Source organism: Aquarana catesbeiana, linkage group LG05, assembly GCF_042186555.1.
Source record: "Aquarana catesbeiana isolate 2022-GZ linkage group LG05, ASM4218655v1, whole genome shotgun sequence".
NCBI classification, from domain to species: Eukaryota; Metazoa; Chordata; class Amphibia; order Anura; family Ranidae; genus Aquarana; species Aquarana catesbeiana.
In genome coordinates, this window is record NC_133328.1 from 82,199,588 (window position 1) to 82,213,795 (window position 14,208).

At 41.1% G+C, this 14,208-nt stretch overlaps 1 protein-coding gene across 8 annotated transcripts in view; it reads left to right on the forward strand.

Moving 5' to 3' along the window:
• The window catches only part of DIP2C (disco interacting protein 2 homolog C), a 751,814-nt gene that overhangs the window by 545,646 nt on the left and 191,960 nt on the right, over window positions 1-14,208 (forward strand). For all 8 annotated transcript variants that reach the window (XM_073629914.1, XM_073629915.1, XM_073629910.1 and 5 more), the window contains 2 exons: window positions 1,033-1,152; window positions 3,371-3,485. In XM_073629914.1, the coding sequence (XP_073486015.1) occupies window positions 1,033-1,152; window positions 3,371-3,485 (235 nt within the window). The remainder of the gene's footprint in view (window positions 1-1,032; window positions 1,153-3,370; window positions 3,486-14,208) is intronic.

Here is a 14,208-nt window from a genome sequence, read left to right on the forward strand (position 1 = left end):
AAAGGATGAAAGAACAGTGACAATATAGATATCCTCTAGAGTAGTTAAAATTTTTGTTCCCAGAAAGAGTAATCCGTTAAAATGTAACAATTGAGAAAACATGGGGTTATGCCAAGTAGGAAGTGCAGCTTCAGCGTCCTTAAATTCTACAATACGTTCGGACTCTCTCCACACCGCTCTAGCCAAATTCAGAATTGGCAAACGCACTTTTTCTAAGGCTGTCTTTGGTGCCTCCAAAGCTATCAACAAGTTATTTAATTTAAGGACATATGCTAAATGTGACTCCACCACTGTAGGTGAAACAGGTGAAAGCCAATCAGTTAAATGGCATAGTTGTCCTGCTATAAAAGCAGCATCAACTTTAGACCATGCTGTCCAGCAAAAGTGGCAGCGAGACGGTTGAGACAAACTATTTAACAATGACACTGACTTGTTAGTCAAGTCCATCTAAATCTGCTGTGCGCTAACACCACTCTTTCCCCAGATTGGCTTTGCTGCTGTCCAACAGTGTCTCCATTCAGAGTGAAGACACTCTAAGACAGGACGTGTGTTACTGGCTAGATCAACATGTCAAAATAAAGAAAAACAAACTTAAAAAGAAACTAATGCAGCCACCGCATATATTGATTGGTAAGCTGCAACATATTACATTTTTGGGGGGTTTACTACCACTTTAAACTTGGATAAGCCAGTCCGTGCCCAAAGCTGAGCCATGCACAAGTTGAATACAAAAAGCTTAAGGGGCCAGTAGAGGCTTTTACTTTGAGCTGTTAAACAGCATATTGCAGAACTGTACTCCAAACCAATCAAAAGGCAAAGCCCTATGTATATTTTGGGGTCTGCCCAGGCATGCAGAAAAAGAGCATCATGAAGGCACAACAAGGTGGCTCAATTTAGGTCACCCTGCTACTACTTAAATTTCTTGTTCCCTTTCCCACTCCTATACTTATTCTATCCACTACTAATGTTCTCACATTACTTTGCTTATTTGACAAAATATTTATAGAATGTGATTTTCCTTTTTTCTAATAGCAAAAGTTGCATGTGTCAAATCAAGGGATATGCACTGGGCGTTGGTTGCACATCGTGATCAGAGAGACATCAACTTGTCCTCTTTACGCATGTTGATTGTGGCTGATGGAGCAAATCCTTGTAAGTACATTTCTTAAGCTGCTGTTGTAATCCAAAGGAAAGATGTATCCATATGCTACAATACTATGAAATTGTATTTATCATATTCATTAATGATCTGATTTTTATATCTTTTGTAAGATTAATGCAAAATTATTGTTGTGTTTATTTGTGTGTTTCTTTTGCATAAATAAAAGATTCCCTTTAAAATAAACCTATCTAGAGAAATGTTCTGGTTTCTAATGATGAGAATCTGCTGGAAATGTTATTTGTATGGTTGCCATGCTGATCCCCTGGCTTTAATTCATAACCACTGATTGAAACTAGCAAGTTAGCATGATATAAGAACTCCTTATCTTTATTCTTTTTCCAGGTCAGCCAGTAGCTAAACGTGACAGTTTCAGAAGTTAGCAACGGCAGTCTACATGTTTCTCTTGGTTTCCCTTTAACTGTGTCTTATTTATTAAAGTGCTTGGAACTTTGGCCATGATATGAAATTGTGCAGTCTCATTACTGAGTACGGTTTATCTCAAGCTGAAGACTATAATTTTCTTTGCTTTGCATGCTAAATCTCTTTGGATAGAAATCATGCAAGTAAACATTTGCCATTGGTGTATAATAAGCTGCACATTTACATACTGAATGATCACAATTGCAAATGTGTCATTGGTATGCATCTCCAAGTCAGGCAGATATACACTATATAACTGACATTAGCATTCCACACCTCACCTGTTTATTATAAGTAAAAGGTACCACAACTTTTATCACCTCATATGTCTGAATTTAAATATTTCAGAAAACCTGTTAATGCAGTTTGACAAGTATATTCCCTGACTTTTTCACAATTGGCCTCCTGTAAGAAAGTGCTGGGTGTTAAGAGCCATATTAGTTCAGTGATGTCCTGAGCATCCCTGACTCTCTGTATACACACAGCTGCAGGGCAGCGAATCTCCTACCCACAACTCACTGGCCCAGCAATGACTGATAACTTCTGGGTTTGGACCTAACACAAGCTTATTCCTAGCTAGGATTCCCTGTCTGTGTCCCATCAGGGAGCTTACTCTTCACTTCATGTCCGAGAGACACAGCAAAAGTAACCAAAAGAAGATATTCCTTAGCCAGTTATTACCAGAACAGTTTTACCCATTGGAAGATTTCCGCTAACCACCATGTTCCAACGGCAACTAAATCTTATACGATAATTTACAGTATTTTGTTGCGCTAGGGGACGACAGCTATGGATGGGGGTGAGCAATATACAAAGGGATAGTAAGTTATATAAAAAAATTAAGAATAGCTAATTAAAAGATATCAATTATATAACAGTCATGTGTGAGTTACAATACATTTATATGATAAAAATAATAATAATAGAAAATAAAAAATGGTAAAAAGAGTCCAGGGATGGTGCTGGGTTGATGAACAAAAGTCCAGGCATAAAAACTGGGATGAAATGAGTGGCGAGGGGGGGGGGGGGGGGGGAATGCAGAGTATAAGTCTATGACCTCAGGGGGAGAGATGCAGATACAAACACAGGAGGCAGCATGCTTGAAGGGCAGAATTCACCTTTGGAGGGAGATAAAAAGGAAGAAAAGCAGCAGATCAATCAGTACAATCACTTTCAGTACTAAAGACAACGGTGAGGGTAAATCTCCATAGCAGAGACACAGGCAGCAATACAAACCTTACAGGGATTCTAACTCATCCTCATTCTATCCATAAGTTAAAAATCAATAATTTTCGCTCCACATACATTGTAAGCTATTATTCATGCCCTGCTCATACGAACTGTAGGAAAAAAAGACCTAGGCCTGGGTGAATTATTTGCTCTGTGACCAGTTTAATCGCATAGCCTCCAAAGTGAATTTGCTCTGTATAATGGCTTTTGCTATGTTACTGACATTTTCCTTGAGATGAGCTTGGGTTTCCAATAGGATACTATATTTAAACGTTTCTACATCCACCGTGTCGTGTTTTTTTGCTATGCATTGCGTTGTACCCTTCTCACTGCCGGCTGAAGAGAGAGGTGTTGGCGGCTTGTGTGAGATGGACAGAGACTAATGAGCTTCTGGTTTACAGTGCATTTTTCTTAGTGTTATAATGCCACAGGACAAGTGTAGAGATGAACTATTCAGAATGTCCGCAATGCTCTTTAAAGAGTTCTAAATCATCTTGTCCAAATGTAGTGTTTCCTGCTCATGCATCATCACATCCTCCTCTTGTGTTTCCTCCCCAGGGTCCATTTCTTCTTGTGACGCGTTCCTCAATGTCTTCCAAAGTAAAGGCCTGCGGCAAGAAGTCATTTGTCCTTGTGCCAGTTCACCAGAGGCTCTTACTGTGGCCATAAGGAGGTACTGTGAGTTGTTTACTTAAAGCAATAATTAATAAACTGACAAATTTTCACTGCACCTTTCCTGGACAAGGGGACATTGGCATCATTTTGCTAAGATGTAGCAGGATGATTTTAGCAGGATTACATTTTTAGAATTTTTGTATATATATATATTTTACAAATAAAGCTTCTGTTTTCTCATAAATTCTAATGATTTATTTTTATTTATTTATTTCAGGTACTTATATAGCGCCGTCAATTTACGCAGCGCTTTACATATACATTGTACATTCACATCAGTCCCTACCCTCAAGGAGCTTACAATCTAAGGTCCCTAACTCACATTCATACATTCTAGGGACAATTTAGACAGGATCCAATTAACCTACCAGCATGTCTTTGGAGTGTGGGAGGAAACCGGAGTACCCGGAGGAAACCCACGCAAATGATATTTTATCTCATGAATAAGTTCTTAACTTCTAATTCAAATGGCTCCTCTTCCTGCTCTTCTCAGGAAAATGTTTGCCAGTTAAAGAGACTTTAACTTTAAAGGCAGGAGCCGGCTGAACAAAATAAATACGAGCTACTGCAGCCGTGAGCGTGTTTTAAACACTTCAGATACTGGACATTTTACATAATTCCAGGGAGCTGAAGTACATAAAATCTGAAAATGCAGGAGTTAAAGCATACATGTTATGACATAAGTATTGGAGTGCCATTTCTAACCACATTCTGAAAATGCTAGTTGCCTGGCTGTCTTTGGCTTTCATTCTTTTGAGTTGCTGACTCGGAATAATTATCCAATTAAATTGAATATAAAGAGATAAAGGCTTTTTGGATAGGCTACCAAAAGTAAAGGAAAACGCACATACATATATATATACACATATACATATACAGTGGGGACGGAAAGTATTCAGACCCCCCTAAATTTTTCACTCTTTGTTATATTGCAGCCATTTGCTAAAATCATTTAAGTTCATTTTTTTCCTCATTAATGTACACACAGCACCCCATATTGGCAGAAAAACACAGAATTGTTGGCATTTTTGCAGATTTATTAAAAAAGAAAAACTGAAATATCACATGGTCCTAAGTATTCATACCCTTTGCTCAGTATTTAGTAGAAGCACCCTTTTGGTCTAATACAGCCATGAGTCTTTTTGGGAAAGATGCAACAAGTTTTTCACACCTGGATTTGGGGATCCTCTGCCATTCCTCCTTGCAGATCCTCTCCAGTTCTGTCAGGTTGGATGGTAAACGTTGGTGGAAAGCCATTTTTAGGTCTCTCCAGAGATGCTCAATTGGGTTTAAGTCAGGGCTCTGGCTGGGCCATTCAAGAACAGTCACAGAATTGTTGTGAAGCCACTCCTTTGTTATTTTAGCTGTGTGCTTAGGGTCATTGTCTTGTTGGAAGGTAAACCTTCGGCCCAGTCTGAGGTCCTGAGCACTCTGGAGAAGGTTTTCGTCCAGGATATCCCTGTACTTGGCCGCATTCATCTTTTCCTCGATTGCAACCAGTTGTCCTGTCCCTGCAGCTGAAAAACATCCCCACAACATGATGCTGCCACCACCAGGCTTCACTGTTGGGACTGTATTGGACAGGTGATGAGCTGTGCCTGGTTTTCTCCACACATACCGCTTAGAATTAAGGCCAGAAAGTTCTTTCTTGGTCTCATCAGACCAGAGAATTATTTCTCACCATCTTGGAGTCCTTCAGGTGTTTTTTTTAGCAAACTCCATGCGGGCTTTCATGTGTCTTGCACTGAGGAGAGCCTTCCGTCAGGCCACTCTGCCATAAAGCCCTGACTGGTGCAGGGCTGCAGTGATGGTTGACCTTCTACAACTTTCTCCCATCTCCCGACTGCATCTCTGGAGCTCAGCCACAGTGATCTTTGGGTTCTTCTTTACCTCTCTCACCAAGGCTTCTCTCCCCCGATAGCTAAGTTTGGCCAGACAGCCAGCTCTAGGAAGGGTTCTGGTCGTCCCAAATGTCCTCCATTTAAGGATTATGGAGGCCACTGTGCTCTTAGGAACCTTAAATGCAGCAGAATTTTTTTGTAACCTTGGCCAGATCTGTGCCTTGCCACAATTCTGTCTCTGAGCTCTTCAGGCAGTTTCTTTGACCTCATGATTCTCGTTTGCTCTGACATGCACTGTGAGCTGTAAGGTCTTAGGTCTTATATAGACAGGTGTGTGGCTTTCCTAAACAAGTCCAATCAGTATAATAAAACACAGCTGGACTCAAATGCAGGCGTAGAACCATCTCAAGGATGATCAGAAGAAATGGACAGCACCTGAGTTAAATATATGAGTGTCACAGCAAAGGGTCTGAATACTTAGGACCATGTGATATTTTAGTTTGTCTTTTTTTAATAAATCTGCAAAATGTCAACAATTCTGTGTTTTTCTGTCAATATGGGGTGCTGTGTGTACATTAATGATGAAAAAATGAACTTAAATGATTTTAGCAAATGGCTGCAATATAACAAAGAATGAAAAATGTTTTATATATATATATATATATATATATATATATATATATATATATATACACACACACACACACACACACACACACACACACACACACACACACACACACACACAGTGGGGGAAGTTTGTGCCCACTTACAAAGAAATGAATGGTCTCCAATTTTTATCATTGGTGTATTTTAAATGATAACAGGATATCAACCAAAAATCCAGAAAAAACACGATACAAATGTTATAAATTTGAGTTGCAGTTCAGTGAGTAAAATAAGTATTTGATCCCCAAGCAAAGCATGGCTTAGTACTTGGTGGAGTAACCCTTGTTGGCAAGCACAGAGGTAAGACGTTTCTTGTAGTTGGTTACCAGGTTTGCACACATCTCAGGAGGGATTTTGGTCCACTTTACAGTTCTCTAAATTCTTAAGGTTTCTTGGCTGTCTCTTGGCAACTCGAAGTTTCAGCTCCCGCCATAAATTTCCTTTAGCATCAAGGTCTGGAGACTGACTAGTCCACTCCATGACCTTAATGTGCTTCTTCTTGAGCCACTCCTTTGTTGCCTTGGCGGTATGTTTTGGGTAATTGTCATGCTAAAAGACCCATCTATGACCCATCTTCAGTGTTCTGGCTGAGGAAAGAAGGTCATAGTCAGCATTTTTCTTCCTTCAAACACGGCGAGTCGAGTTAATGCCGCAGAGCTCAAGTTTGGTCTCACTCGACCACAGCACTTTCTCCCAATCTTTCTCTGAATCATTTAGATGTTCATTGGCATGACTGTACACGTGCCTTCTTGAGGAGGGGGACTCCCCATGTTTGGAGGAAGAAACATGCTGACTATGACCCTAAGAACACCATCCCTACAGTCAAGCACAGAGGCGGGAACATTATGCTTTGGAGCTGTTTCTCAGCTAAAGAATTACGCCAACTTTGCTGCAATAAGGGGCCAATGGATGGGGCCTTGTATTGGAAAATCTTGGATGAGAACCTTTTTCCCTCAGCCAGAACACTGAAGATGGGGCATGGATGGGTCTTCCAGCATGACAATGACCCGAAACATACCACCAAGGCAACAAAGGAGTGGCTCAAGAAGAAGCACTTTAGGGTCATGGAGTGGCCTAGCCAGTTTCCAGACCCTTATCCTATAGAAAATTTATGGAGGGAGCTGAAACTTCGAGTTGCCAAGTGACAGCTAAGAAACCTTAAGGATTTTGAGAAGATCTGTAGAGATAAGTGGACCAAAATCCCTCCTGAGATGTGCGCAAACCTGGTAACCAACTGCAAGAAACGTCTTACCTCTGTGATTGCCAACATGGGTTTCTCCACCTAGTACTAAGTCACGTTTTGCTTGGGGATCAAATACTTATTTTACGCACTGAACTGCAACTCAGTTTATAACATTTGTATTGTGTTTTTTCCGTATTTTTGGTTGATATTCTTTTTCTATCATTTAAAATACGCCCATGATAAAAATTATAGACCCTTCATTTCTTTTTAAGTGAGCAAACTTATAAAATCTGCAGGGGATCCAATAATTATTTTCCCACTGTGTTTGAGGGGAAGGTGTGGGAGGTGTGTACTGTGCTGGGGGCAGGGGGTCTGTACTGGGGAGTGGACTTGAATGGATCTGTATTGTGGGGTTGGCTTTGGGGGGTCTGTACTGTGGGATGGACTTGGGGAGTCTGTACTGAGGGGTGTGCTTGGGAAAGGGGGTATTCTGTACTGGGGGGAAGATTTAGGGCTGTGGGGGGAAATTTGATTCGTCCTAGGAGCAATTTGGAGCTTTTAGCAGAGATCTGTCCTGGGGGGATTTGGGCTTGTGAGGATTTGTACTTGGAGGAGGAAATAACTTTTGGCTGTACTCTGTGCACTGCCTGTGAGTTACTTACTCCTGATCCCTGCACTCTCTGCAGTACCCACTCACAACCGCTGTACTTTGTGTTTTATGCACTTTTGACCTCCACTCTATGTGTTTTTAGAGTCCTGACCTCTGTGCAATATACACTTCTTACTCCTGTACTCTAATACTCACTGTTGCATACTTTACGTTGCTTACTCCTGAGCCCAGCATTCTGTGTGTTACACAATCCTGACCCCTGCCCTCTGGGCAATATGCACTCCTGACTCCGTACTTTGTGTCTTACTTGCTCTTGATCCATGCACTCTGTGAGTTAGACAATTCTGACCTCTGGGCCCTAAAATAGCTGCTGTATACTGGTGATAAGTTCATTTTTTTTACACTGTTTTGTGGTCTTCCATAGCTGCTCTTCATTTCACAGTGTGCAGTAGAATTTATAATCACCTGCCTAAGACAGCGGGGATCCAGCACAGTAATTTTCTTCAATGTCCTCCAGGTTGGCTTTCCCTTATGTAACATAATGACAGTACTGACAGTACCATTGCAGTTCCTCATTTGTGTATAATGTTTTTGCTTCTGGGCCTCAGTCACTGCTTACCTCAGTCAAATTAAATTGTGTTTCCCTCTGCCAATATTCTTATGTATCCTGATGTGTGCAGAACAGAAAGATTGAAACAAGAGAAGGAAATGGTCAAGGACATGTAAATGTATAGAACAAAAGAGACCTGAAATTAAATTTGCTCATAGTAGTGTCACAGAATGCTGCATAATCTGGAATGCATTTTCTCTGGAAATGTCCCTGTTTTCCTTCTGTGAACAGTTGGATTTTTCCCTCTTTTGCTCTGTTTTAGATCTGAATATTAAAAGTACATCTAAAGCTATTGGCTACAATTTGCCAAGTTATTCTCAAATGTAAAGTTTAGCCGATTTCCAAAGTCATTTTGTAAAAAAAAAAAAAAAAAAGTGCACTTTGTGGTTGTTAAAGTTTGCCAAAATAATAGTTTTTCAATGTCCCCAGCACTCCTCACTCTGCCAAACAGACCTGGTGGTGGGCAGGTCTATTTAACACCTGCATGCTGCCCTTGCTGTGTTGGCACAGTTGTGTTGTAGTCTTTACGTGCACATCCAATGTGATTATTATAATGCTACATTGATTTTAGATGGTGTGGGCTAGCATTGTCACCACATCTAAGAAAGTAGAAAAACCTGCACTGTCAGGCAGGATTTACAGGTAATGTTTTGGGTTTGTGGGGGAGCTAGGGAAAAGCACACAGAACAAAGACGGCACAACATACTTGTTTTGGCAAGAGCCTTCTAAAAGGGTGTTCTGCCTCTTAGTGCCTGAAGTTTTTATACAGGGAGATATGGCGGTGTTGAAGGAAAAGGGGCTATACCATGGCTATCAAGGGTATCAAACGTCATGTTTCTTAGTGTAAGTCCAATATAAGTCAATAGCCTGCTTATATAATTCAAACACCAGACACCCAACTTTCAGAGTGAAAATCGAATACTTCTTAAGAAGTTCTAAAATATAAGTTTTAAAGATTTGCAGTATTCATTCTCCTGATGTCCTTCCACTATGCAGGGGGGATATAGGGACAATGGGGGTTATTTACTAAAGGAAAATCCACTTTGCACTGAAAGTGCACTTGGAAGTGCAGTTGCTGTAGATCTGGGGGGGACATGCAAGGAAAATAAAAAGCAGCATTTTAGCTTGCACATGATTGGTTGATAAAATCAGCAGAGCTTCCCCTCATTTCAGATCTTCCCCTTAGATTTAGAGCGACTGCACTTCCAAGTGCACTTGTAGTGCAAAGTGGATTTGCCTTTCGTAAATAACCCCCTATGTGTCATTCAACACCTTTCCAGATTTACCATTCTCACCAAGCTATGTCAGAGGTTTGAGACAGCAATGCAAAAGTAGCTTCCTCTCAGGCACGGTCTTGTGAGTGAACCTTTGGATGTAGAATCACTCCTCTGAGTCATTCAGTTGTCTGTGTAAATTTCAGTTTCAGCTACTGACCTCTGCACATAACAGGATTTTTAGAACACAAGGTAAAGACAAATTTACAGTATATACATCAAAAATATGTTTGCACTCTTTATTATTTTAGTCCAGACCATGGTAAGCAAAGACATACTGAACAAAACCACTATGCTTTGCATTTGAGTAACATAAATAACCCAGAAATCATATAAAGTGAAATGGCCCCTGCATTTACTTTACATTTTAACTCAGTGGTTAAAGTGGAACTAAACTCTCCTATCGGTTTCAGCCAAGGAAGCTGCCATCTTGGCCTTTGATCTTTGACCGCCATGATGCTGCACATGTGATCAGATTATGACACCAGCCATTTAATGGTTTGACAGTTTGGTTGAGAGCACAACCAATGTGACAGTTAGGAAAAGCAAAGAAAAAACTGCGCTATACCCTCAATAATGTATGATAAAGTGAATGTGAGAAAACACCAAATATGAATATAAATATATACATGAGGTCATAAACAGAAAATGACAAAAAGATAAATGGCATAAAATTCAAAATATTATATGACTAATATCAAGTGCATATAAATCAATAGTGAAAACCAAAAATATAGCGATGATAAATTTGTAAGCAGCAAAGTCCATAGATCAGACAATCAGAAAATCTTCTAGGGAGATGAGAAGAGTCCCCTGATAGCTCTTCATAGGGATCAGTGTGGAAAGGTAGGAAATGGAAAAACACCCCTTACAGTGATCCTCCACCACTAAAAAATGCACGCTTACCAGATAGCAAGCTCAACAGGCTCGTATATAAACCAGGGGCCAGATGAACAGTGGGTAATGAAGTATCCCTCTATGTAGCGTGGCAGATGGCAGGCAAACCGGGCACATGCAGGACCTGTGTACACAGCTGGGACAGTCTCTCCTCTCCAGGATCCAGGAAGAAAGGTGACAGTTACATGCATGTTGCATGTGCCAAGAATATAACTCTTTTTTGAAACTGTTAAATCGATGGGTTTAGTTCCACTTTAACTGGTTTACATAGGTTATAACATTTATGTTTATATTCTTTGCTTTTATTTTATTATAAACAAAATCTGGTTATAGATGGGCAGATAACAGATGTAGTATAGTGCATCCTTTGTTTAAGGCCTGGTTCACACCTATGGATTTTTTAGTGCGTTTTAAGTCTTGCAGAAACACACTACAGTCCCTTTAACATGGTTTCCTATGGGTCATGTTCACATCTGTGCATTTTATGGAAAGGGCCAGGGACCAGCAGGTTGTGTTTTTGGTTCCATAGACTTCAATAGATCAAAAACATGTATTAACTGCTTCGGCCCCGGAAGATTTGGCTGCTGAATGACCAGGCCATTTTTTGCGATTCGGCACTGCGTCGCTTTAACTGACAATTTCGTGATCCTGCGATGCTGTACCCAAACAAAATTGAAGTCCTTTTTTTCACACAAATAGAGCTTTCTTTTGGTGGTATTTGATCATCTCTGTGGTTTTTATTTTTTGCGCTATAAACAAAAAAAAAAACGACAATTTTGAAAAAAACACAATATTTTGTACTTTGTGCTATAATAAATTTCCCCATTTTTTTTTTTAAAAAGCAAATTTTTTCTCAGTTTAGGCCGATATGTATTCTTCTACATATTTTTGGTAATAAAAATCCCAATAAGAGTATATTGATTGGTTTGCGCAAAAGTTATAGCGTCTACAAAGTAGGGGATAGATTTATAGCATTTTTATTATTTTTTTTTTTTAATAGTAATGGCAGCAATCTGCGATTTTTTTTTATCATGACTGCAACATTATGATGGACACATCGGACAATTTTGACACATTTTTGGGACCATTGGCATTTATACAGCGATCAGTGCTATAAAAATGCACTGATTACTGTATAAATGTCACTGGCAGTGAAGGAGTTAACACTAGGGGGCGATCAAGGGGTTAACTGTGTTCAATGCTACTTGTTCTAACTGAAGGGGGGATGGGACTTGCTAGGGGAAGAGATAGATCGGTGTTCATACTTTGTATGAATACACGATCTGTCTCTTCTCCCCTCAGAGAAGCGGGATCTCTGTGTTTACACACAGAGATCCCGGTTCCCACCGTGTCACGAGCGATCGCGGGAGCCCGGCGGTCATCACAACCGCCAGGCACTCGAATCGGCTCCGGGGGCAAGCAGCGGGTGCGTGCCCCTAGTGGCCACAAATAGAAGCGACGTAACATGACAGCAATTCGCACAGCCGAGCCATGTTGACACAGTACAATTGCGGCGGCTGGTCAGCAAGTGGTTAAAAAACACAAAATACACCTGGAATATGTATCAACTGCAACCTGCATAGGTGTGAACCAGGCCTAATGCAATTTGCTTGAAAGACTGGGGCAGTATATTTGTGATTCAAATAGAGGCAAGGATCAACCATACTGCACATTTTACAACAAAGGGCAGGAATGAACCCTAAACAGCTGCATCGTGTGCTTTGATTTTGTTTTAGGAGATCTATATAAAAAAAATACTGCCATACTTTCGTAGGATCCAATTGTGTCTGTAGAGTCCGCTATTGAACAGTGATTCCATTCTAGCATTTATGTGGCAGCTCAGATGTCGTTGCTTCTGGTTGTCTCTCCTGTATCTTCATATTTTTTTTCTGTTAATGCCTGAAGGCTTTCAGTGTGCCATTTCAGAGCTGGCGCTTGCTATAACCTTTAATTGAGATTTATCACTGCAGGTTTTTAAGAAAAGCTTTGCGAGAGATCGTATTGCTTTCTAAATGAACTTGTGTCATGTGACCTGTTAGAACGCAAATAATTAGTTCTGAATGGGGAGTGAATGGCGCAGTGGATAAAGATTACACAGTACAACCTCGGGAGACCTACCAAGAAGCTGAATGCTTTTCCTGCTACATTTGCCTGGGCTATTTAAGTAACTTGATATGCTTTGCATGTAATTGTCATTCATAACCCAAACTGAATTGCATTATCTTCCTATTTGCGTGTCGGAGTGAAGCCGGATGGAGTGGTGTCTCATCTCATCCTTGAGAATCTCTGTGACATTTCTGTCTGGCTGAACTGGCTGCTTCACTGAGTCAGCAGGGTATATGAAATAAACAGAGCTTCTATGAGTATACTGAACAAGCCCACTGGGTGGCAATGTGCTTTTTACCCTATGCAAAAAACATTAGGCCGATTTCTAATATATACTCACCAGCCACTTTATTAGGTACACCTTGCTAATACCGGGTTGGACCCCCTTTTGCCTTCGGAACTGCCTTAATACTTCATGGCATAGATTCAACAAGGTGTTGGAAACATTCCTCAGAGATTTTGGTCCATATTGACATGATAGCATCACACAGTTGCTGCAGGTTTGCGGGCTGCACATCCATGATGCGAATCTCTCATTCCACCACATCCCAAAGATGCTCTATTGGATTGAGATCTGGTGACCGTGGAGGCCATTGGAGTACAGTGACCTCATTGTCGTGTTCAAGAAATCAGTTTGAAAAGATTTGAGCTTTGTGACATGGTCAGGGGCGTTGCTAGGTCTACAAAAGATCTGGGGCTACAGCCCATAGCAGCGTAGTAAAGAAAGTCATACGCTTGGGCGGGCATACACATGTATATACAGTAATATACGCGTGTGTGCGCGTATATATCCACAGAGAGCACCCCCATTTACATCAGGGTCCCCACAGAGCCCCCTACTTACATCAAGGTCCCCAGAGAGCCCCCTCTTACATCAGGGTCCCAAGAGAGCCTCCCCTCCCATTGGGGACCCCTGCAGAGACTCGGGGCTATGGGGCCCAGATTCGGGGCTATAGCCCCCAAAGCCACCCCCTAGCGACGCCACTGGACATGGTGCATTATCCTGCTGGAAGGAGCCATCACAAGATGGGTACACTGTAGTGATAAAGGGATGGACATGGTCAGCAACAATACTCAGGTAGGACATGGCGTTTAAACAATGCTCAATTGGTACTAAGGGGCCCAAAGTGTAGCAAGCAAATATCCCCCACACCATTACACAATCAGCCCAAACCGTTGATACAAAGCAGGATGGATCCATGCTTTCATGTTTATGCCAAATTCTGACCCTACCATCTGATTTTCACAACTGAAATCAAGACTCCTCAGACCAGACAACGTTTTTCCAAACTTCTATTGTCCAATTTTGGCGAGCCAGTGAGAATTGTAGCCTCAGTTTCCTGTTCTTATCTGACAGGAGTGGCACCTGGTGTGGTCTTCTGCTGGTGTAGCCCATCTACTTCAAGGTTCGATGTGTTGTGCATTCAGAGACGGTATTCTGCATACCTTGGATGTAACAAGTGTTTTTTTAGTTACTGTTGCCTTTCTATCATCTGGTACCAGTCTGCCCATTCTCCTCTGACATCAACAA